Source organism: Sciurus carolinensis, chromosome 13, assembly GCF_902686445.1.
Source record: "Sciurus carolinensis chromosome 13, mSciCar1.2, whole genome shotgun sequence".
Taxonomy (NCBI): Eukaryota; Metazoa; Chordata; class Mammalia; order Rodentia; family Sciuridae; genus Sciurus; species Sciurus carolinensis.
In genome coordinates, this window is record NC_062225.1 from 7,865,525 (window position 1) to 7,890,932 (window position 25,408).

Consider the following 25,408-nt stretch of genomic DNA (forward strand, 5'->3'; position numbering starts at 1 on the left):
GGATTTCATAATGGAAACAATTACCCACGAACAATAAAGACTGGTACTAAGGCTTATCAGGAAAATAAAAAGGCAGGGTGCGGTTTTGAAGTCTTGGGAAGGAAAGACCCTCAGGACAGCAATGCCCTGGGTAAGTCCCCCTGGGGGGGACCCTGCCGGGCTGTAATACCACCTACCCAAGGATTTCAATTGGTTTCCTTTGATTAAATCATGCTTCAAGAGATCCGACCTTTTACATTCGGGAATCCTCCCATCCTCTATAAAATTAAAACCCTTTTAGCCCTGAGACTGCTGTGCATAATTACATTGCAAATGTCAAGTCCCTGTTCCTTCCTCTCAGTCTCATTTCACATGCCCATGGCCTTCAGCCTCTTGTGTGGCCAGGGAGTCTTTTCTCAGCGCTGGGGGCAGGGGGGTTAGGGAGCTGGGCTCCTGTTATCGGCACCTTGGGGACAGATGGGACATTTGTTGGTTTGGCTGACTGTGCTGGTCGTGACTGACTCTTCCATGTGAAAGATGGGCAAGAGACTGCACGTCTCTCAGGAGCAGCCGGCGGCTCTGGCCTTGGGTTTGCGGGCTCCCGGTAGCGATACGGCAGGCACGAAGCAGGCGCTAGCTCTCCTGGCCAAGAACCTCACCGTTCAGTTCCATGAATTCAGGACTTCTGGACCGAGCCTTCATGACCCAGTTGTTCTCTCTCAATTCTCCCCTGCCAAGAACTCCCCAGTCACTCATTATGACAGCGCGTGATTTATAGCTCATGGCTTTGTGTTAATAAGGCCAGAGTCCCGGCCTCATGTTGAATCAAGAGTTGTCACTCATTGATACAAATCCTTAAACATTTTTTTTATTTTAAACAAAAGTTCGGTGATCACTCCAGTGTCACTTCAGCACTGTGGCTGTGGAGTGGTGAATCTCATGCATTTGCCTAATGTCGGGGGAGGAGGTATAGTCACGCTGCCACCAACCTGAGGCTGCCACTTACCAGAACAAGCTGACCTGGATCCCGTTTTAAAAACAAGTGTATTCCCTTTGGTTCTGTCTGCATCCCAAAGGCACAAACTGTTGCCTGTTTAATTGGTAAGTGGCATAGGAAAAGGGGCTCGGAAGCCTATGAATTTAAATTTACCTGCATGTAGGTTCATGGAAAAAGAAGGGAAAAAACCCAGACGTTCCCTCTGGGAAGGTTATTTATAATTCAGCTGCGTTCGTTCAATACTTGTTACTCACGGCCCGCTGGATTCAGCTGCTGTCTGAATCGCATGTTTATTCAACCATTAACTAGTATTTATATTAGGAAAAGGCGAGTTTTTTTTTTTTTTAATGCTACATGATGTGGCTTCAAAAACTAAACGACAGTGTGGCATCTGTTACTTTTTGGATCACCATGACTGGAGTTCCATCAACTCTGAATGACTCTGGCGCTAGGCATCCAGTCCACTGGTGGCTTCTCTTTGGTCATTTCACTGCTCATGGACACCCTCCGGGAAGGCAGGCCAAGGAAAGTGACAGGAACCGGGAACCTCCCTGTCAGTGAGACTCCTGGGGGTGGGAAGTTGGCACCAGAAAGAGGGAGGGGGAACAGGAGGAAGAGGGGAAAGAAGAGGGGAATGGGGAGGAGTGGGGGAGGAGGGAGGGGTGGGGGAGGAGGAATGGGGGAGGGGAGCAGGAGGAAGAGGGGAAAAAAGAGGGGGATGGGGAGGAGTGGGGGAGGGAGAGGAGGGGTGGGGGAAGAGGGGAAAGAAGAGGGGGATGGGGGAGGGGGAGAGGGAGGGTAGGAGGAGTGGGGGAGGGGAGAGGAGGAGTGAGGGAGGACCAGGAGGAAGGAAAAGAAAGGGCAAGGGGAACAGAAGGGATGGAAGGGGGAGGCAGGAAGGGGAGGGGAGGAGGAGGATGGGAGAAGCAGGGAGGCCCCCCATGTCCCCCCATGTGGCCCCTTCTTCCCCACAGTACTGGGAGTTAATCAGCATCAGGCTCCAGTTCCCACCCAGTCCCTGGCTCTAGCAGGGGCTCAGTACCCACCAACCGAACCTGGGAGACATTTTACACCATTTCAGGTGACTCTGGTCTCTTGAGGGACACTTATTTACACCAGGTGATATTTCTGCTTCTTAAACTTGAAGAATCTTCCCACAACTTTCTGAGTTCAGTACCTGAGTGGCTATTTGAGGTGCATTTCACTGTCATGGATTTCAAATCCATTGGGACACACGGCAATTGGCACAAGACACCTCTCTCTCCTGGTGACGGATGTGGGAGAACACTTTTGGATTCTAGCACCTCTATATCCACAGAAGGAGAGACCATTTCCCTATAGTCACTAGCCAGAAAAATTGCACACATTGCTAATGTGCAGAGCAAATGACGACCTCTTCATTGATATAGTGACAGAATTAAATCAGTCTGGACCCTGGCAGAGTGGAAACATTTCTTCTTCTAAAGAGTCCAAGAAACTGCAGATTGGAGTACAACCATTTAGTTGCTGGAATTTCTGACTTAGTTTTCCAGTTCATATATTGGGAAATTCCTTGCATCTATTTTTCCATAAATGCTTGTTTTTTTTAAAGCCACCCCCCTGGAAGTGTTTGGTGTTTTTTTGTTTTTTGTTTTGGTACCAGGGATTGAACTGAGGGGCAGTCAACCACTGAGCCACATCCCCAAGCCCTTTTATTTTATTTTATTTAGAGACAGGGTCTTGTTAAGTTGTTCAGGGCCTCACTAAGTTATGGAGGCTGACTTTGAACTCGTCATCCTCCTGCCTCAGCCTCCAGAGCCTGCCTCGGCCTATCCATGTTTGGTGTTTTGAGCCCCTCCTCAGTCAGTGCCTAATGCTGCTTCTGTTTGATCATGTTGTTAGGTTATAACTTCCAAATGCTAATTTCCATGTTGCCCTTAAATAGCAGTCTAACAATTGAACAATTTATACTACCAAACTTGGATGATAAGTGGAGATGAAACACTCCATTTATGTACTTCCATTCCATGTCCTCCCTGGGGATTAATTACCACCTCCCGCACTGCTTAGCAAGGGAGATGAAGGGAAGGGAGGTGATGCGTGCCCCCAGGATGGCGTGCGTGGGGACTGGGGCACAGCTGCAGCACCCTGAGAAGGGAGACTCCTGGGACTCCTGGGACACCCCGAAACTTCTGAAACCGAGTAATCTTGGAATGTGCTCATTAAGCGAAACAAAGAAAAAAAAAGTGGATTTGGTTTTCAATACCACAATTTTGTATCCTAATTAGCTTAGCAACGTCCACGTGATACCTGAAGACTAAGACTCAGTATTCTGTTCACATTTCTCAGGGAAATCCATCCTCTGGGGGAGGCTTACGGATGGCGAAGGAGACAGAAGGTGAGGCGGGACAGACTCCCTCCTGTGCATGCTGGACTTCCCCAGGTGATACCCCATGAGCTGTCAACCTAGCTGGTCCTTAGGGGTCTCCATAAGGGAGGTGTGGCAGTTGCCACTACCATTACATTTTTCTAAGGACATTGGGACCCACCCAGAGACCTACAACCGTCCTGCTTCCTGACTTGCGGTGGGCGTAGGCAGCTGGACTCAGCCTCTGCAGGCCAGAGGGCAGCAGCTCCCAGCTAGGCTGCTGCACCCCAGGGCCTAACTTCCTGCCCAATACGGACACGCATTCCACACTCCGGCTGACAACTGCAGCTGAGGAGGGAGTGAGTCTTGAACCCTGTCTTCTACCTTCCAGGCTTGTCCTTGACAACCAGCCTTCCCTAAGAGCCTAAACAACCTCCTGCGTCATCTCACCTGTCATCTTCAGTCTCTCGCCAGCATTCTAGGATTTTTTTTTTTGTATCTGGGATTGAACTCAGGGGCACTCAACCACTGAGCCACACCCCCAGCCATATTCTGTATTTTATTTAGAGACAGGGTGTCACTGAGTTGCTTACAGCCTCACTTTTGCTGAGGCTGGCTTTGAACTTGCAATCCTCCTGCCTCAGCCTCCCGAGTCACTGGGATTACAGGTGAGCAACACTGTGCCTGGTTCTAGGATGTTCTTTTTATCCATCTTTCTTTCTCGTTTCTCCTACTTTTTTTTTCCCCCCACTGGGTATGGAACCCAGAGGTGGTTAACCACTGAGACACATACCCAGCCCATTTTATTTTTTATTTTGAGATAGGGTCTCACTAAGTTGCTTAGGGCCTCAATAAATTGCTGAGGCTGGCTTTGAATTTGCCATCCTCTTGCTTCAGCCTCCCAAGCCACTGGGATTATAGGTGTGCACCACCACTACACCTGGCTGCTTCTCCTACTTTTAAACTGATGCTGGGAATGGAAGCTGCCAGACCAGGTGACACACGACAGGCTATTTCTTCCTGTATAAGAATCATTGTAAAGAACATGGCAGTCAGGTGAGGTGGCACAAACCTGTCATCCAGCAGCTGGGAGGCTGAGGCAAGAGGATCGTGAGTCCAAAGCTCAGCCTCAGCAACTAAGCGAGACCCTATCTCTAAATTTAAAAATACAAAAAGGGCTGGGGATGTGGCTCAGTGGTTAAGTGCCCCTGGGTTCAAACTGTGGTACCAAAAAAAAAAAAAAAAAAGGATATTGCATTTTGGAGGAAGAAAGCTTTCAGGAGTAAATTACTATTATCACCTGGCTGTCATAACTTACAAAACCACACCTCTTCCTGGTAGCGTAAAACTGGGGGCAGCCCAGACTCCAGGTCTCAGGTGCCTCTCAGTTCTCCTCGATCCTTCCTCCTCTCCTGGAGACACGCGCTTAGCGCTGCTCTTCCTGTCTCTTCATTCCAAGTTCAGGTCCTCTTTCAAAGGGACCTTTGCCTGACCGAGTCACGCGAGAGGAAATGGGCACACTGTGGGCGAGGCGCACGTGACGCTCCTACAAGCCCCGCTTCTGCTCTCTCTCACCCGCCACCATATTGGGAAGAAGTCCAGACTTACATGTCATCGAAGACCAGTTTCTGCCTCTTGCAGTCTCTGTGGCCGCTGGAGCCTGGAGACCAGGGCTCTGCTTGTGGCCGGGCTTTGCCGTGGAGCAGACCGTTCTCGGCGCTGTTGTGAGCTGCTTTCTAAACAACAAACAGCACAGCAGACTTTGAGTGGCGGGCTGCCGGCTGAGAGAGCAACCACCATCGGAGCATCCTTTGTTCTACCTCTGTGCTTTAGAGCTGGTGGTTATTTTGTCTCAATAAAGAAAAGAAATATGGTTTGAGGATCCCTCACTCAACAGGCTGGGGTCCAGAAGCGTTTGGGATTTGGGATTTGTTTCCCCTAGATTTTGGAATAGTTGCACATACATAATGAGAGATCTGGAGGATGGGACCCAACTCCAAACACCAAACTCACTCATGTTTCATATCTACTTTACAGACATACCTGGTGGGTAATTTTTACCTAAATGAACTCATCCTGGGAGTGGCCCAGGGCCACCAGCTGTTGGAGGCCGGAGTGGCCATAAAGAGGAGCTCACCTGGGGTGTTAGCTGCACAGGGGCCCAGAGGGGCTGGGGTCTTAAGAGAAAGGCACCCCTTTTAGATCTTATCACTGCCATTCTGCAGATAAAGAAGTGGGCTCTGAAAGATGGAATAGCAGGCCGGGATCATCCTGCGGCTGAGTCAGGAGGTGGGATGTGCACCCACATTTATCCGTGAGTCCCTGCTCCTCTCCAGGGAGGGGCTGGTATCACTCCTGAGACCACCGGAAGGGGTGGTCCTGGGTGTCCCCCACTGTGGCTGCAACACTGGCCCATCAGGGTGGAGTGTGAGACCTGCAGATTCTGATAGTCTCAGTCTCAGATTTAATTCTGCCAAGGGATAAGGAAGTTGTCCCCATACTCAGGTTGGTTCCCTCAAAACTCCTAAACGGCTCTGCCCCAGGATGGCACTCCCTTGGGGTCTGAGATCCTGCCAGGAGGCTTTGTAAACAGAAGAGACCTGTAATTTCCCTTTGCGTGGATCTCTCTTCTGTCCTGTGTGAGAAAGGCTGACGGGGTCCGCCTCTCAGCCAGCTCTCCCCAGGAGCTTCCTTCAGGGATCTCTGAGGAACCTCCCACAGGCGTGGGAGACGCTGAGCTAGGGACAGAGGGCATGGCGGGTGCACCACTGCATTTGGATTCTACTTGGGAAAGGAAGGGCATCAACCCACCGTGAGGTCTCCGGCATGTGACTGCAGTTGGCTGTCGGTGGCCTTAGGCTTTTTGTTGGAAGAGGCAGAAGTGAACACAGCGTTGCCATGAGATCGGCCGGAAGAAGTCAAGTCCTCGCTGGAATATTTGTGTTTAGATGCATCAGAGAGAGGTGAGATGGGCGACCGGAGCATTTTTTCATTTTTATTTATTGGTATGGCCAAGCTGGGAAAAAAAAAAAAAAAGTTACAGTAATGGAAAGTCACACAGTCAGCACAGGGAAAGGGAAGTTTTTATACACGACCAAACCTCCCGTTTAAGACCAGCAGGTAGGAAGAAGTTTATTGGTGATTATTATATCAGGAGCAACCTTATGGCCATAGGATCCAAAAAAATGAGAGCAGATCTCACTCATTGTTTCTTTCTTTTTTTTGTGTGTGGGGGTACTGGAGATTGAACTCAGGGGCACTCGACGACTGAGCCACATCCCCAGCCCTATTTTGTATTTTATTTAGAGACAGAGTCTCACTGAGCTGCTTAGGGCCTCACTTTTACTGAGGCTGGCTTTGAACTCATGATCCTCCTGCCTCAGCCTCCCAAGTCGTGGGATTACAGGTATGCACCACCATGCCCAGTTCATTGTTTCTTTACTCTCTATCAGGATGAACAGTAATTCTGGAGTTAGCATCAAAAGGAGTGACCAAGAATAATAATATGGAATTCCATGTTCCAAGCTTTTCATCCAAGGATCTCAAAATAATTAATGATTTTTTTCCCCTAATAAGCTTAAGTAGTAAGTAATGGGATAGTCAATCAACAATGATAAATGAGTTCTCCATTTCTAAAAGGACTTTTGCCAACATCTGAGCTTGTACTCATTATTAGATAGAAAATAACAGAATCATGGGGCAATCTGCAGAGCAGGATGCCAACACTCTACTGTTGAACTTCCCAGTTACCCAGGCATTGATCAGAGTAAACAGAACAGAGAAACTGTTATTAGAAATTACAACTTCTGATTCCTAGCTCCTTATTTTACCTTCAAAATGATTGTCTATTCTTGAATATAATATTCTCCACAATCAATCATCAGAGAAGCAGGATTCACTTATATTTAAGCATCTGCAATGGATATTATGGTTTTAGGAATCTCTCCATTACTATGGGGAAAAAATGTATTGTTTGGGGGCAGATATATCAGCCAGAAATAAACTCAGTCACTGTTAATTTAAGATGGTTATAGAGTCAGTTTACAAAAATGGGTAATGCCATTTAATGAAGATTTAGTCATATTCCTGGGGTCATGAACTCTTAATTGCACCTGCTGGTTATCATTGCAAACAAGCCATTAAAGTCACTTCAAAAAGCAATTTCCTTAGCTGGTGGTGATGGTGCAGAAATTACACAGGCCTGTAGAACAAATGACAAGGCCACGATTCTTAATGTCCTATAAATAGATAGGCGTAATGTTCTATAAATAGATAGGTGTGGAGACAGAACCTCTGGTTCTGGTTCCAAAAGCACCGTGTGTCTCACAACTCAGAAAGCAGGGAGGAGATGTGTTCGAGAAAACTGCTTCAGGTGACTCCAAAGGAGCTCATCTAGTGGTGGTGAAGACACTGGTGTTGACAGATATGAAGGGTTGAGTGCACTAACTTCTTGACACGTGAGGGGAAAAGACATTTCTAGGTATCTTTTATTTTACATACGTCATGATTTTTAGTGTGCGCGGAAAATCAGATTATGATGCTACACATCGTCATGGGCATGTGATTGTTCACTATTACACATCTGTACATTCTAGTTGATCAAAGAAACTCTCTCTGGAGCTCCTCTTTGAGACAGGTAATCACCTTATCTGTGGGACTATTTTACTGCACTGGTAAAACATGACAGTTACAGAGGTATAGAGACCACCCTTCCCATAAAGTGCTCTTGGAAATCTCATACTCATGGGGGCGAGACTTGACACGAGGAGACAGAGTTTTTAACCTGAGGTTCATAAACTTGGATGGCAAAAAGGTACGTCTGCATTTTCACTAGCCTCTCTCTGAAATGGAATGTTTCCTTTAATAACAAGCAAGGGAAAGGAACCAGAGGGATGGGTACACTGGAGTCCTATCAGCAATGCCTGCGTTGGGTCATGGGTAGGAATCACGCATCACGGATACTGCCACGGCCCACTGCGGTTGCCACAGGCGTCCTGGATCATGGTTTACACCCAACGCTACCTGGCAACTAGAGTCGCCACTCGCTCAGCTAGGAAGGTTGTTTAATGCATGAACAAAGAAGTGCATGTCACATACTGAAACAGTAAGTTTGGGCCGCAGTTCCCCCATTCTGTTCACAGTCCTGGGGGATGCCCCCCTCTCCACACCGGGGTTGGCGCCGGCCCTCCTTCGGCCTCCTGGCCTGCCTCCCCAGGGGGAGCTGAACACGCAGAGGGCCTGCACCTCCGTGCCCTGGCTCTCCAATCTCCTCTCCGAGTTTTAGTGTTGCTTTATATCTTTCCCCAACCTTTTGGTTTACATTTTTATGTGTTGTACTGAGACATTAATCTCCCCTTAAAATCCCTATGCGGACAGTCGGGCAGAGTGAGGGGTGTTGGCGGAGGAAAGCTGCTTCTGTGCAGAGGTGTTTCTAAATGAAAAGAGCGTCTGTGGTGAATGATGAGCGAGCCACGGGCTCACAGAGAACCTGTGGGACCTCGCCTTGCCGAAGAGCCATTCATCACAGAGGGGTTTGGTGCATGGTGGGTCCACGTGGAACCCCTTCAGAGGAGACGCTGGGTAGCTATTTGACCTTGGAGGCACAGATCCTTTTGAATTGCACAATTTCAGTCTACATCAAGGCCTTTAGGGGGCATCACCCTGAGATCCCATTCCTCATCCTTGTAATAGGCTTAACATTCTCTGATCCCTAAGCTACCCTTAATGTTCCCTTAATTTTCTTCAATCACTTTAGTAGCGACCATTAAAACACTGGTTTGAAAATTCAGTTGGTTACATTTCTGGGAGAAGAGATGTGTTTGGGGAGCACAGAGCTGTGTGTACCTAGTCACTGGTCTTGGTCCCAAAAAGAGGGCCTGACCTGGCTATCGGGAGCGTGGTGAGCGTCATCACCAAACGGGTTCAACCAAGGGAAGCAAGTCTGAGGACTCAGGCCAGGGTATGTATCAAAACACGATTCTCCCTCCAGGTGGCACCTGCCTTTCAGACCCAGAGGCCTCCCCGGCTGGCGCCTCCCTCCGAGGGAAGGCGCTTACCTGTTGATGCTCGCGCTGCAGTGGTTTGCAGACAGAGTGCTGTTGGTGGAGGTGGCCAGTCGCACAGAGCCCTCTTTCTCTCCCGGGACCTTCTTCATCTCCCTGTAGTCATCTTCATTGTCACACTGGGGGGAAAAAGCAAAAGCCAGCCAGCTTTGGATTTCAGGGGGTCGTAATGTGCTCCAAGACACTTATTTCCAAAAAGCAAGGCCTCCTGGGGGTTTTGCTCAGGGACAGCCTGAGCAGCAATGCCTGGGCGTGGCTTCCAGCCCAGTGAACGAGGAGGAAGTCTGTACGGGTTTCCTACCGACCGCCTACTGGGAGGAAGGGGGGGCGGGGCATCATCATCACAATTTGAGAGGGGACATTTCTAATGTTGCAAGTTGCTCAGGGTTGGTTTTCCCAGGCCTCAGCATCACCCCTCCTGGCCTCTGGAGGCATCAGGATAAGGTACAAAAAGCGCAGAGTCTCAGGCTTACTGGTGTAAGGTGGTGGCGAGCCTGCACCTTTCCACCTTCAAAGTCACACCTTCTGTGGATGGCAGCAGAGGTGGCTGCCTCTTGGTGCCTAACCCTTGTTTCTGGTTCACAATTCCCAGCCCGTGACATCTTTTTTTATTTTTTTGATTTGTAGGGCCCTCGACCACTGAGCCACGTCCCCAGCCCTTTGTTGTATTTTATTTAGAGACAGGGTCTCACTGAGTTGCTTAGGGTCTTGCTGATGCTGAGGCTGGCTTTGAACCTGCGATCCTCCTGTCTCTGCCTCCTGAGCCGCTAGATGACAGGCCTGCGCCACCTCACCCGGCAGTCCTTGACATCGTAAAGTACCTTTTCATAATACAGGATTTGAACTGGACACTTATTGCCATGATTGGGTTTAACTTTAGACGTGTGTCAGAGGGCAACATAAAGGCAGTCCTTACAAGGACCACTTCCAGGGAGACAGCAGGGCCCGGGCCACAGTGGGATCTTCAGGGCTGTCTGTGGTATCTTCCAGGAGACAAGTGCCAGCACCTGAGAGAGCACCTGGGACCTTTTCTCTCTAGCTGGGACTGTGTGGCTTCTGTCACATGGGTGTCAGCTCCTCACACTGTAATAGTGGCCCCACCGAGGGCCCAAACCAAAGCTCTGAGTCCTTGGTCCTCCAGGGCTTCAGCAAGGCGAGACCCAGCACCTCGACAGCCAGGTCTATGGGTTCCACTCCAGCACCCAGTATTGGGATCTTAACAGCCCAGGATGCTGAGCAAAGAACACTACTAACAGGCCCTTTCACTTCCCCTGTGTCATTACTTACCGAAGATTCATTAGGTTGTGTGAGTAAAGCTGGTGTCAGGCTTAGTGGTAAATAAAATTTTGCAAGTTAAAATTTAAAAAAGGCCACAGATACCACAGCTATTTAAATACAGAATATTATGGACTTTATATGCATGTCTTTCTGCACCTCTCTCTGTACACTCAATGCATGCCTATACAGTTGTACTTATTTTCAATCTATAGGTTTATGAACATGTACTTCTGCATATTTCTTATATATTTATTTCCATCTGCATGTCCATTTATCCATCAATCTCAGAGGTAATATCCACACTGATTCCTAGGTGATTAATCAATTGACTGATTCAAGAAAAAAACTGCCAACAAGCAATAAGGAAGGCAGGGTGTTCAGGGGAAACAGGGAACGAGGAGCAGGGAAGAAATGAGCTAATGGAATTGTGTTGTTAAATGTCCTACATGAACCTGACATCGTTTTACGGTGAAGAAACTGAAGTACAGAGAAGATAAGGTCAGCTGGTTAAGGTCACCCAGGAGGTGAGGGCTAACTACATAATTTTGGGGGTCTAGTGCAAAATGAAAATTCTGGGCCAAAAAGCAGGCAAAGAGTGACTTCATGCAGGGTACAGTGGCACACGCCTGTAGTTCCAGGGTCTTGGGAGGCTGAGGACTCCAAGTTCAAAGCCAGCCTCAGCAACCTGGTGAGACCCTAAGCAGCTTGGTGAAATCCTGTCTCAAAAATTAAAAAGGGCTGCTGGGGAGGTGGCTCAGTGGTTAAGTGGCCCTGGGTCCAATCCCCAGTACCAAAAAAACAAAAGGAAACAAAAACAAACAAACAAATAAACAAAACCCCAAAAAACAAACAAACAAAAAAAAAACAAAAACAACCCCACCAAACTTCATCAAGTACTCAAACAGAAAGCACTTCACAGTCTCCCACCCTGACCTGCCATGGTGGTATATATTTGTGACTTCATGCTGTGCTCCTCTGCATGTGGGGATACCTGGGAGTCCTGGGGGTGTGTGGAGACTTTCAAGAGCTGGGACTGCACTGGGACTAACCCTTGCATGTGGCCCACCAGTGTGGGGGTCCCCTCTTCCACCAATCACGGCACCTATCTGTTATGCTGGCATGGGTGACAAAGTCCAATTAGGCACCAACTCCCTGACCCACGGTGAGCAGGCCACCCCAGGGGGTACAACCTTCTTTGTGGATCACCTCACTACCTGGATTGAGGCTGAGCAAGATGGGGACCCTTCCTGTGACTACATCTGAGCACTATGGGGTGGAGGAGAGGGTTGAGTGGTCCCTGGCCTGAGACCCAGAGAAGGAGAAGGCTGCAGAGCAGGCAGAACTCTTCCTGCAGGAACAGGTAGGAAGAGGGACCTCCACACATGATCCATCACTAATGAGACCCAAACTCAAAGATAAAATGAAGAATTTCAAGATGGCAGCCACAACATTCAACTCCATGGTACCCCGTGTGGCTGCTTCACTGTGGTGGCATCCATGGAGCTGACTCTGGAGGAGGAAAACATCAAAGATAGGGTCTGCAGTCAGGTCAGCCTGGTGTCCACATGCACACACTTTCACTACACGTGAGCACTCTTAGAGCAAAGGTGGACCCACCAGGCCGGCTCTGAAGGGTAATGCCAATGGCAGATGGAAATCATGCTGGGATCTCTTGATAAACTGTCTTTGATTTTAGCAAAGGTAAGTAGCTGCCTTTTGAAGATATTTCTTTTCAGGGACTTTCCTGCAAGGGGTTAAATTCTACTTTATAGGGACGTTATTTAATGTGACTATGTGAAGACACACATTCTTCAGCACTGTGATAAATTTTCCTGCTGATGGGTGTCCTTCGCAGGTCACGGAGATGATTATAATAAGGAGGTTGTCTGCCTTTTCCATACAACTTTGAAAGTGAGGAATACCTTTATCCTGGCCAGGAAAAGGCAATAACCTTACTCCCCCGACCCCCTTAATCAGGGACTGGAAACAGCTATAAAACCCATGCGTTTAGTCTTCTTATTCTATTGATAGACCAGAATGCCCTTTGGAAACTGGAAAATACTACATGAACCTCAGGCTGACTTCTATTGTGAGACTCTGGGGCCAGACAGTTGCTTGGGTTCATTCTTGGCTCCGTCCCTTGGACCTACATAAACTCAGGCAAGTCACTTTAGGTTTTCTGAATCTCAATTTTCTCACCTGTAAAATGGGTATAACAATAATATTTGCCTCATACAGTTTAAGGACTAAATAATTAAACAGTACAAGTACAGTGTCCATCTTGGGGACACATGTGCATGTTAACTCTTACTGGTAACAACTTTGTACTAAATTTGGAACCGTCCATGAGTATTTGTGATCTCTGTTACTTACTGTGTGTTTCACTGTGGTTTAAATTACTTTTGAAGATATGGCAATGGGAAGGGATGACAATTCCGGAACTTGGCTTTCTGTTCTGATGAAGGCTTTCCCCCAGCTTTTGGTGTCTGCTGTCAGGGGCTGCCCCAGCCCCCCTCCCTCCCATGATGCCTCTCCTGTTCATCTCTTCTGGTACCACCGCATCCCTCCACCTCTGCTTATTCCAAAGACCCTCCTTGGAGCTCTCCCAGTCGCTCTCCACCATGAAGCCCTCCCCATCAATGCTCCTGGAATTAATAGCTGCTGCCTCTCCTGCCACAGGCTGGTAGGGAGCTTGGACTTCAGCAACTCACCTTACACCTCGGTCAGCCTTAACTCCATAAGGCACCTGGCTTCTCAGGTAGATGAATGACCCTCCAATAACGTCATCCCATCCCTCCCAGCAAAGAATGGGGCTCACCACACTTTCGACTTTCGCACCTGCCCAACGTGTGTTTGCGCACACTAGTACCTGCCTATCACCACTGCTACATGCGTTGGGACGGGGCGTAATTACCTACAACTATAAAACGGGAACAGTAACAGTACTTGCTGTTGAAGGCTGTGTCAGGATTCAACTGAGATTATAAACGTTCAGTACTTCACACAGTATCTTGCATAACGTCCCATAGAACTCCAGCTGTCACCTACAGTCCCGGCCAGCAGCCCACCTGTGCTCTACCCCTTGCCCACAAATTAAAGGAAGGTCCCCTCCTCTCCAGACACCCCTTTCTCCCAGGCCTACCTTGCGTTTCCTCTTGGATTTTGGCAAAGCCTTTTCGGTGGGCGTGTCCAAAGCGTGGCTGGGCGGAGCGCTTTCCGCGTCTTTGGCCGTAGGAGCGCTCAAGACTCCGGGCTCCTGGGGCAGGTGTTCTGGGATCCTGGACAAGAGGGTCAGGTCAATTTTGACCCAGAGCGATCTGACCTCATCGCTGTCCTTCAGGGGGGAGAGAAGTTCGTTCCTGCCGAAGGGCACCAGCGTGTAGAACTGCTCCTCCAGCTCCTTGGCGATGTCGCTGGTGGTCCGGGCGTTGATGGAGCCTACGGGGGCGCGCGGGCCGCTCCCACTGCTGGTGCTGTTGGCCGCCTCCTTGAGTCTCTGGTCACTCCCAGAGGAGGCGGTGGCCGCGGTCTGGCCTTTGGACAGAGGGTACTCCTCCTGCTCTGACTCCAGGTCCGAGTCCGAGGAGGAGGAGGAGGATGACGACTCTGTCTCGATAAATTCCTTGGACTTGGGGACGATCCTGCTCAGACCCCGCGTGCGCCGCTTCTCGCAGGTCACCGAGGAGCGCAGCTCCTTGCGGTGGCTCGTTCTGCTGTTGGCGCAGGGCCTGCTTTTGGCGGGCTCCGGGGGCACCACCGCGCCGGCCCCTAGCGCGTCCGCGGCCGCGGGCTCCTCGGGCCGGTGGCAGTTGGCACCGTCCCCAGCCGAGGTCCTCTCGGTGCGCCTGGTGGGCTTCTTGCCTGCGGACCTCCGGGCGGGCGCAGGCGCGCTTTCTGCCGGGGCGCCGGGCACTGGGGGCGGCGGGGCGGCGGCGGTCACGGCCACGGCCACGGCCGCGGGCGGGGACTTCTGCTTCACCCCTTTGCTGCCCGGGGCCTTGTTCGCTGTCCTCGGCCGCTGCTCCTCCTTGCAGGCACTCTTGAGCTCCTTCTCCCGCAGGCCGGTCTGGCAAAGGTCGGGAAGCTTCCCGCAGTCCTGCGCTTCATCTTTCACCGGGGTGTAGTACTGATTGCTCTCTGGCCCGTGGTTTTCATTTTGGATCAGAATAGGAGGCTTGTGGGGATTCACTTTGTTGAGCCATTTGTCCAGCTGCCACTTGTTAGAGGATGCCGGTTCGGCCTGAAAGAGAAAACCCGCGGCAAACAAGACATCTTTTATTACAGGTTCGCCCAAAAGGGGCCTGACTGGTTTGATCTCCACTCTGCTCCTCTGGGTGGTTATGCAGGAAACCAGCGGGCTGCGAGCGCACGGGGCCTGTGGCAGCCCTTTGGCCCTCCGGCTGTCTGGATGGTGGTGCTGCTCTCGCTGGTCCTTGGCACTTAAATGTCTGCACTAAATGTCAAGCAGATTGGAGACTGCTTGAAAAAATAAGGGGCCAGCTCTGTGCCTCAGTGGAAACCATTTCAATCACTTGTTTGCCTGTCTATCTATCTACCTGCTTGAGATAGAAATTTAAGTGGGGAATAACAATTCAGAGACCCTGAGCATTAAAGCACCCATTTTTGGCAAGACCAAAGCCTTTAGGAAAAATCAAGATACGTAGGATCCCAAAAAGAATGAATATATAATTCCTGTGAAAGGCAAGTCAAGGCATAGTTATTTAGCAGTAGAAGCACTAACTTTGGGAAGATGGCTCATCTAGCAGTAGAGAACTCTCCTGTCTCAGAGGAATGTTAAAAAGGGTTCAGAACCAAGATCTTACAGGGAGTAAATGTTAACTCCAAAGAAAAGTCCACTTATGCAGCATGGTGACTATTAGTAGAAAACAGGGGTATTGAGAAGGGTAGAACTTCCGCCAGAGTATTTTCAGGTGGAGACTAGAGGTGAAATGGGGAGAATGTTTTGAGGGTCAAGGTGAAGTATTGTTCCTTTCATATGGCCTCCCCACCCGTGAATCTGTTGTATCTGTTGTTTCAGGGGGAAAACAGATACCAGTCTAGAATAAGAAGATACTGCTCAACATTTCCCCCCCAGTGCTGGGGACTGAACTCAGGGCCTATGCCTACTTGGCAAGCACTCTACCACTGAGATTACACCCTCATTTAAACTTGTTCTGTTAAAATCTAGAGTCAGTCAGGTTCCATCTGGGGAGAAAAATCTGCTTTTAAAATAATAAATTTCAAAAGCTTCCTTTGATATGTGAAAATCTGTTGTTTTGAACAATTAAGAACAGCACTTGGGGCTCTGGGTGTGGCCACAGATCTGAGATGGGTGAGACAACAGGGTCCTAGCTGAGCCTGGAAGAGTCAGGGTGGAGGCAACTCAGGGACATGGGAAGCTTCTGATGGGCCAGAAGAGCCTGGAACCAGGAGAAATTGGCCACACAGTGTGGAGATTGGCCAACCAGAGCTCTGGCAGGGACTGTGGACATCCTGCTAGTTGCCCCTAACATGTGAGACTGATTACATTTCAGGGAAAACCAGCACGGGGGCATCCAGTGACATGAAGGGACAAGAAAAGTTCAGTGGAGGCCAGAGTAGGGGCTGTGAGGATAGAACATGGGTTTTAAGGCCTGGACAGGGGGTCTTTAATTATTTTCATGCCACCAAGAGAACCAGGGCTCCAGAGCAAGATGCAAAAGAACAAAGATATACTGGTTGAGCCTCCATATCCAAAATGCTTGGGATCAGAAGGGTTTTGGAATTTGGATTTTGGAATATTTGCACATCCGTAATGAGATAAGTTTAGGGATGGGAGCCATTTCCCAAAACAAAATCCATTTATGTTTTGTAACACCTTATGTATGTAACTTGAGGGTAATTTTATATAAAATCTTTAATAATTATGTATATGGAAAAAAGTATCAGTATTTCCACTTGTGGCCTCATGTCAGTTCTCAAAGTTTTGGATTTTGGAGCATTTCAGATTTCAGACTGGGGATGTTCAACCTGTATCTTTTTTGCACCTCTGAGCTGTTATATATGTTCTCATTTTATTTTGGCTTCTCCTCTAGAGGAAGGGATAAAGGGTCTCCTAAAGAGACTTCTTGTAGTCAGAGAAAGCAAGAAAGAGGGATGCACAATGGCTTCTTTGTCAACGGACACCCTCGCCTTCCCTGAGATTAGCAGAGAAGGCCTAGAAGCTAATTTGGTGGCAAAAATCCATGGCTTCTAATTTTCTCTCTCCATCCCCATTTTTCTCCTTATGTGACCACTGGAGAGTCAATGTCTTTTAAAGCTGTGCCTCAGTCTCCCTAGACAAATGGGCTGGCACCACCTTGCAGAAGGGGGCACGTACTGGGCGAGGGCTCGCATACTTGGGGCAGAGCACACCGGTGCTGCCCTCTGCTGAGCTGAAGGCTGTTCTCTCCCATTCCAAACCTTCCATGACTCCTGTCTCATTTGGAAGAGCACATGGAAGTCTGTAGCCCAAATGCAGCTGCACAGGGTGAGAGTCACTGAAACTTCCTAGAGAGAGCTTGAACTGTGAAGGGCAGAATTTAATACTTTTAGCCTGAGTCCCACTGCCTGACCTATTTGAGGGTCCTTTTTTCTGCACTTCACAGACAAACAAATCAGTCCAAAGTACCACTTTCAACACATCACTAAATCACTCCCTTTCCCCAGGATCTATGACGACTTCCTATTGCCTCTCGAACAAAAGCCAAAGTCCCCTAGTAGTCATCCAAGGGCCATCGTCTTGTACTCATCCTTCACCGCTGGAACACCTACAGTATGCCTGCCACTTCACATGTATTACCTAATTTAATCTTCATAGATAAGAAATAGTGTCTCCCCTAATTTGTAGATGAGGATCAGAGAGGTTAAGTGATGTGTCCAAAGCTGCACAACTTCCCGGCTTCACCAAGACTGAACTTATACTTGTACAGGTTTAAAGACCAGACTGTGGTGCAGCCTCATGAAAGGTGTGTATGTGGGGGGCGGGGTGGGGGAGTAATTCCTTTGAGAAATGTAAAATAATAGCATTAGATCTGATTTTTTGGAGCAAAACAATGCCTGCTGCCCTCCATTCTACTCAATAGCACAGGTTTTGATGTTCATATTGTTCCACCTGAGTCTTCAACCAAATCCAATACTTCTTTCTGGCCAGGGCAGGCCTCTGGTTCTTTTGTATCCCTTGCAGTATCCACAGAAGGCCAGGAAGACAGATGGTTATGACTGTTCCCAGTGAGTGAGCCGTCAATCAAACTGTACTGTTTGTTCTGACCAACGCCTCACAAATCAGGCAGGAGGGCACTGCCCTCCATTCTAGGGGGAGGCATCTGTGGCCAAGGAGGGTGGAAGGACAAAGAGTAAAGTGGAAAAATGGAGGGAAAACCAGGCCTTCAGATTCGCGCGCCAGGTGTGCAGGCTGTGACCCTCCTCTTGGGCTTGCCATCCGGGGTTTCCGCCTGGTGTTTTTATTTGCTTTCTGGCTTGCTGCTCTATGGGTTCAGCTGCAACTCTCTTCCCTGGTTCTCTGTCTCTCTGACCTATGCACCAGCTCCCCACCATGTCTGCGTTTCTTCTGTGTCCTTCCTAGCACCTACTGCTGTGGCCCTTAGAGGGGTCCGATTAGCAAGAAGCTTGTGGAACAAACCTGCAGTCACACTGATTCTTAAGAATGCTCCGGGGCAGCATCTTCCAAAATATGCTTTCACTTTATATATTCCATGAGGAAAGGCTGCATGCTGAGATCCATTTGGGAAAACTACAGTTTCCATGAGCAATTTTTAGGGCAGGTTAATGCCCTCTGCAAAGACGTGGGTTCGACTGGCTTACTTTATCCCAGAACTCACAATGACCTGACCAAGCTGGATCCCCACTCCCACCCCCATGTGCCCGGGTCAATATGCCCGTCCAGTGAACTTCTTCCTGGCACAGGAGGGTGCACAATGCCAGGAAAACTCCTGAGATAAAGCTCATGCGAAAGAAACGAGGCTGAGAACTGAGCACACGTCAGGCCCTGCAGAGAGGATTCACAGCAATGGAGATGTTTACAGTGGCTCTTCCCCCCAGTCTGCAAATGTGGCCTTACACCATGGCGATTCACGTAAAAGGAAGTGCTGTTCAACAATCAGGGCCATAAAGCACAGCTCCTGTGAAATTCAGTGGAGCACAGCAGGGGTTCCAAGCTCTGGCACATGGAGAGGGAGGACAAGTGCCTCGAAAAATCAGAATTGCCTCTCTTTATTCCCAAATCAGGATGGTCTGGAGGGGGAGGGAGGGCCAGAGTGTTTTGCTTCAAGGCAGCACCAGCGGGTCTGAGCAGTGGAATGTGGGGGTAACCACTAGGGCCCCAAAGATGTGTGGGGTTTCAGGAAACAGGCTGCATTCCTTATAAGGCGATGGGGGCAGCTCCCCCAGAGCAGAGCAGGGGCTGGAGGAGGAGCAGGATCTTGCTACTTCCCATGGCTTCGATTATCAACCTGCAAACCCATTACCCTGCTCCAGGGCACATGTCTGCATTAACCTTGGGGGAGACGCAAGGGAACCTTACTTGGACTCCAGGGAATACACCCTTTCCAGCCAGAAGGAACCACATCTAGTGTGGCTGACTTCTGCACTCCCTGCCCTGGGAGAAGCTAGGAAGTATGGCCTTGGGGAACTCAACTTTCTAGAAGACTCACTCCCTCTCCTTTGCCAGGGTTTCTGAGAGCTGCCATGAGAAGGGGCAGCAGTTCCCTTTCACGACCCAAGAGGTCAAGGCCGAGTACCGATCTTGGTGACTCTTAGCAAGACTCTGCTTAAAGCACTTTATAAATGTCCTGCTCTTGGCAAGGTTTCAGCCTATCCAGGAACTCTGGGATTCACATCTCAGTGTGTAAACAAGACTCAACACTCGCTCATGAATTCAATGTGCAGAAACAAAGAAGAGCCCGGATAGGGAGGGCTTCACAGACAACAGCCCTTATCATCCACCCAGGGCCCTCACCCCTGGATTTTGCACTGAACCTGTGAGTTATTTCTTATAATTTGATATTCTGGAATATTTCAACCAATTGTAGCACAAAGTAGGGTTTAGTAAAGCCTGCTTATTTCCTCTACTTGATTCTTCTTAACTATTGTATTTTTCTGTTTCAAATGATCCCTGTAGAATGTTAGATCCATGAGGACAGGGCATTTTGTGACACATTACTGCTGTATTCCAGAGCCACACCCAGTGTCTATGACCATTAAGTATTGGTTGAACAAACATGGAAGGAGTGAACGAATGAAACTGTGAGGGGGGAATGATAATTTAGTTTCTGGAAAAAGCCAGGGTTAAAATAAGCTACATGGCTTTCCTAGGGTCACGTCGCTAAGGGCCTTTACCTTATGTGGGTGGGTAGGTGGGTAGATAGAGAAATAGGAACTTCACAGAAAAAAATGCTGGAGAGGTGGCTTATTTCTAGATGAATGGAGAGCTCTGTCTTAGAGCAGAAAGGTACTGAAGTGGAAAGGGGGACTGTGGAGAGATTAAAAAAAAAAAAAAAAAAGAAAAAGAAAATCCAAAGGGAATGTAAGAGCCCCTCTGTGAACTTGACCAGCGTGATCACCTGAGGCACAGGTAGAGAAGTGGCAGCTCCCCTCCCAAAACCCTGGCTTGTGTGAGTGGCTTTGGTTTCACATCAGAGCCTATTTAGGAATCTGGCCCCCCTCAAATGACACAGAGGGTGGTAAGTAAAAAAGAATCAAACCCACAATCCACAATGATGTCACCTGTTTATACACCCGGGAAGAAACTGTCTTTTATTCCTTCTTTAGAAAACAAAACCTACACTCATGGCTCCCAGACTTGAGAAGTTTGCTCTGGGCCCTCACCCAAGAATCTCTGTGCTCTGAATTACTATTTAATTTCCCCCTTTCCACTTTAAAGTAGAAACAGCAATGGTTTTTATTAGTACCTTATAATGTTTTTATACGAGGCACCTAAATCTTCCCCATAGATACTGATCATGGTTGTAAAAGGTTTCATTATTATTTGTAGGTTGATGCTAATTTTTCCTTTTATATTTTCACAAAGAAAACACAGTTAAGAAGGTTTTATTAATATTTATAGCCCTCGTTCTTCTGATCCGTGACAAACTGCAAAAAGGTAAGATTCTAAGCATGCCTAATCCATAAACCTTCTGTCCCTGTGATTTACTGGTGGTCACACTTCCCAGGTGGTGAACTTCCCTGTCTGGTTATTGCCTCAGCTGACCCCCAGGGAGACCCCATCCATAGGTTATTTCCTGTTGGTGATGTTTACAGCATACTTGGAAATTTCTGGAAGTCAAATAGAGAGTTTTGGACAGTGAAAGACGATGCTTTGAACTTCAAAAGGGACTGGGGGGTGGGGACAATGAGGAGCCCCAGGCCTTCCAGGCTCCTTGTGGTGCCCGAGGTCGAGGTCGGGGGCAAGGAGGGAGGTGGCAGCCGGGCGCCGCGCTTACCTCGGGGCTGGAGAAGTGCGGGGGCTTGCTCCCCTCGCCCTCGCCCTCGCTGGAGCTGCTCTCTGTCTCCGAGTCGGATCCCGAGCTGCTCTCGGAGTCGCTGGAGGAGCCGCTGCTGCTGCTGCTGCTGCCGCTGCTGCTGCCCTTGCTGGAAGGCACGGAGGTTCTGCAGTTGGTCTGCTGGACCACAGCGCTGCCAGCCCGGCGGGCCCCCCGGGAAGGAAAGGGAAGGAAAGCCAAGTGAGCAAACAGGAAAACAGCGGCAGGCTGCCACCCAGCCCAGGACAGCGGAGGCGCGGTGCGGGGCCGCCCACCGGACGGCCCGAGGAGTTCCCCGAGGAGGAAGCCGTGCCCTTGGCAGCTGGGCACGGGTTGTCCGTGTGGGCGCTTCACAAGGGAAGGTGGGATACCGTTGCTGCTGTCCCTGATTCCAGCCACCTACTTGCAGGGAGGTCCCAAACGCTTGAAATGTTTGCAAAGGGTGAAAAAATGACTGCTTTATTTTTCCCCAGAGGAAAGAGGTGAAGAATTTGGACTGTAAAGAATGGAACAGTGCTCTGCTCTGAGTTCTCATGGCCTGCTGCTGGAAGGTTCTGGAGAATTGGGGACTGTCAAAATTAAACATCTTTTTAAAAAAAATATTTCTTAGTTGTCAATGGACCTTTGTTTTATTTATTTGTTTATACGCACCATTGAGAATGGAACCCAGGGCCTCCCATATGCCAGGCAAGCGGTCTACCACTGAGCCACAACTCCAGCCCAAAATTAAACATCTGATTCCCTCCTTTTTCTGCCCAGAGCTCAGCACTGCAGTGGTTCAGGAGGCTGGCACGGTGGACACACAGCAACCTTCTCCGAGTCCTTTACTAAACAAGTGAAGGTCCCTCGTGGCCACACTTTTATCTATCCAGACTTTAAAATTCAACCCTGAAGTGGCTCATAGAAACAGCATTTCAAATTTACACTCGGCGTACATCTCCACACTGAAATTTGCCACAAAGTCCTTACAGACTCAAAGACAACAGGAAAAAAAAAAAAGTCAGTCAACACTTTCCAATGGTAATAAATGAACCACCGAAATTCAAATGGCACAATCTACCCAAAGAGTGTTCAAATTGAAGAAAATTTCAGTACTTACATAACATTCAACATCTTCCACGTCTTTTATTAACTGGACTGAAACACACCTGAATGTGTTCTTTTGAGGTTAAACCCAGAAAATGCAGATTACCTTTTCATGCTGAGTCAGAAAAAAAAAAAAAAAAAAAAATCTGCCTTCTGCTTCCCACTGTGACCACTGCATCAACAGGACAGGACGGTAGTGAAGGTGGGGGGGCTGAGTTCATTAGGGTTTAAGGCCTCAAGTGCAAAGCAGCCTGGAGAAGGGAAAGGGCCCTTCTCACCCATCCCTTAAATCTCTGACAGATGCTCAGTCCAAGGAGAGACTCTCATAAATCTTGAGAGTGGGGTAGGGGAGGAGGACAATCCTCACTGGAGCCTGTGCTTCTCTATATAAACCACAAGACAAGAAATGATCTTGGAGGAAATCTGACAATAAAAGCACCTTTTTGCACGGCAGGGTTGGGGAAACTGGCCCTTGAACGTAACCTTCCTTGTGATTTTCATCTCTTCCCACCAATGTCCCGATCCATACCCACATCTGCCCAAAATTTTCATTGCATCACATCTGCAGGCTCATGCCCTGCCTGAGCGGCAGGGTCTTCTTTACCGGCCTGTTGTCTGTGTCTGGTTTTGAGGGAGGAACCCAGGATCTTGAGACTGAAGAGGGGAAGGGACAGTTGGTACTCGAGGGATGGTGCCATTTCTTTCTTTTTATAAGAATGAAAATCTATCTTCCTGTTGGCTGAATGAATGGAGATGGCTACTATCAATGGAGTTATACAAAAAACACAACACTGGATCCTGGCCAAACGTGAACATCTGGGATCCTCATTGATGGTCTGTTGGTAGGCCCACAAAACACGGAGAGGAAAACACAAAAAACGAAGAAAAGCAAAATAACACATGGCCCAACGACTTCCTTGTGGAAAGGATGGTGGGGACCGATAGGGAGGAAAGAGATTTGTCTCCCTGCCACACACTGGAATGACATCTGCTGAAGACCAGGACATTAAGATGAACAGAGAACATTTGACTGGCTTTATAAAATGATGGTCAGTGGCCTTGATCTTATGTTCTACCTACTTGAATTCACACAATGAAAAAGCACCTGGAGCTGGCTGTGTGTGCCTGGCCTTTGTATGTGCAGCAGAGACAGCCAGGGGCAGGGGACTCCTTGTGGCTGCCACCATGGAGTGAATGGATATCTAATGAAAAGCAGCATTTTAATTTCGGGGAGAATGTCCATTAAACAGCGACTGCACTGCCTTCTGGTCATGACTGCTATCCTTAGTAATCAGACACACCAGCCCCAGGAGACAGAACCTCCCATCTGAGTGAGATTGGCAGAAAAGCCTTACACTCCTTGTTTTTCTTCCTTAAATTAGGAAACTGACTTAAAATGACAGTTTTACTGGCATGGCTATTATTTGTTTTTAAAACAACGGAACGAGCCAAGAATTTAGATTTTCCTTCATGCTTTGATTCTAAGGGTTGAGAGGCTCACAGTGCCTCTGGGATCAGGACTGAATAGAGTCAGTCCCTGATTTATGATGAGTGCTTGACATAAGATTTTTCAACTTCACTGTGGTGCAAAAGCAATATGCAATCTGTCCAAACTGGCTGTGGGATTTTGTATATGGGAAGAACTCTGCTGGCCGGTTGTGAGATCAGATCTACCCCTCTACCTCCGCATCCATGGAGGCACCTCTGCCAACGGGTCCAGCATGGGTCCTTGGGGACAGCCGGTCATCCTGGCCGCAGTATCATGCCTGCTCTTGCCCCGAGTGCACGCAGCTGCTGGGGTAGCTGCAGCAGTGAGGCAGGATGAGGACTTAGGAGGCCAGGGTGGTCATCCCTGCAGGTCGGAATTTAATGTGAGGCTTTAGATATTTAAAATTGCAAACTGAACATGCTAGCGAGCCAACCGGCACTCATGTTTACAAACTGAAGAGACTTAAAAAAATTAACTCGGTGGAACTTTTCCTGAAATGATGACACAGCCTGGTTGACATGAGGACACAACTTTGAATGATTTTTGGGATACTTCCTGCCAAGCTCTTGGACCAAGTGCAGGAACACTGTGCCACTGACTCTGGAGAATGTCCCTGATCACGGACTAAAAGTCCTTGTGTCACCAAAGCTTAGCACAGCGCTTGTTCACATATGATTACTGGTTGAGAAAAACGAAGGGGAAAAGAATCTATCACTGAGCTAATGAGTCTTTAGAAAGGAGCCCCACCTTTCAAAAAGGCATCTCTCATACTCTTTTAGTTTAAGCCCCCTTTTTTCCCCTATCGGAGAATGTATTTTTTAAATGCACTCTGAGTTTCATCTGCTATAATTTAAGCACAGTTCCATTGTGGACGGTTTGTTTACTTTATGCATTCTTATTTCATGAACTGTTCTCTGCTGGTTTTGTGAGTGGCTGGGGCTGAAAAGCACCTTTGGGATTGGTCCAAATTTCTTCTAAACCATGTGCTTGTCATTTCCCTTCCTTTGGCTGCAATGACACGTTCTTTTCAGAATCTGGCCCGGGCTAGGTTTTCTTTTACAGACCATAAAAGAAAAGATCTGGAATCGACATGACAAATCCTGGATCTCACAGTGGAGGGTGCTCCTGCCTGCCAAACGTATTGTGGGGCCTTTGGATGTTTATCCACAAGCTTTTAGCTGACAAGTGACTTAGAGACGAGCTCTCTGCCTAATCCACTGTGGGGATGCCAAGCTGCCCAGCTTAGCACCGGCATTCCATGGGCATTCATTGGTATTACCCAAAGAGTAAGATTTTGCTCCTTCTCACTGTAAGAACTCAACAAGCATTTGATTTCCAAACCGTCATCAGTTCTCTGGCCACAGTGTCCCATCTCTACCGACATCAGGTGACCTAAGACCATGACTGCATTAGAAGTATAAATGATAAAAGTTGGCTTTAACAGGTTCACTGGGGATAGATTATCTTTCATAAAGCAAAACTGGTATGCCTATTGGTTCTGAATCCAAGCCTTTGTCCCCGAGGGGCAGAGTGGCAGCTTGGGTGGGCTGGTGTGCACAGTGAATGCGGGCCATAGCTGGGTGGATCCTGTCATTCTGGGGCCCAGGTGAGCCAGGGTGAAACATGGCCCCATCAGTGACAAGAAAATGCCAA

General features: G+C 48.6%; 1 protein-coding gene across 2 annotated transcripts in view; it reads right to left on the minus strand.

The window, feature by feature from the left end:
* Aff3 (ALF transcription elongation factor 3) overlaps window positions 1-25,408 on the minus strand; it is a 538,593-nt gene that overhangs the window by 26,036 nt on the left and 487,149 nt on the right. For both annotated transcript variants that reach the window (XM_047523038.1, XM_047523040.1), the window contains 5 exons: window positions 21,142-21,334; window positions 13,806-14,903; window positions 9,380-9,504; window positions 6,135-6,339; window positions 4,932-5,059 (listed from right to left, as the gene is read on the minus strand). In XM_047523038.1, coding sequence (XP_047378994.1) covers window positions 4,932-5,059; window positions 6,135-6,339; window positions 9,380-9,504; window positions 13,806-14,903; window positions 21,142-21,334 — 1,749 coding nt within the window. The remainder of the gene's footprint in view (window positions 1-4,931; window positions 5,060-6,134; window positions 6,340-9,379; window positions 9,505-13,805; window positions 14,904-21,141; window positions 21,335-25,408) is intronic.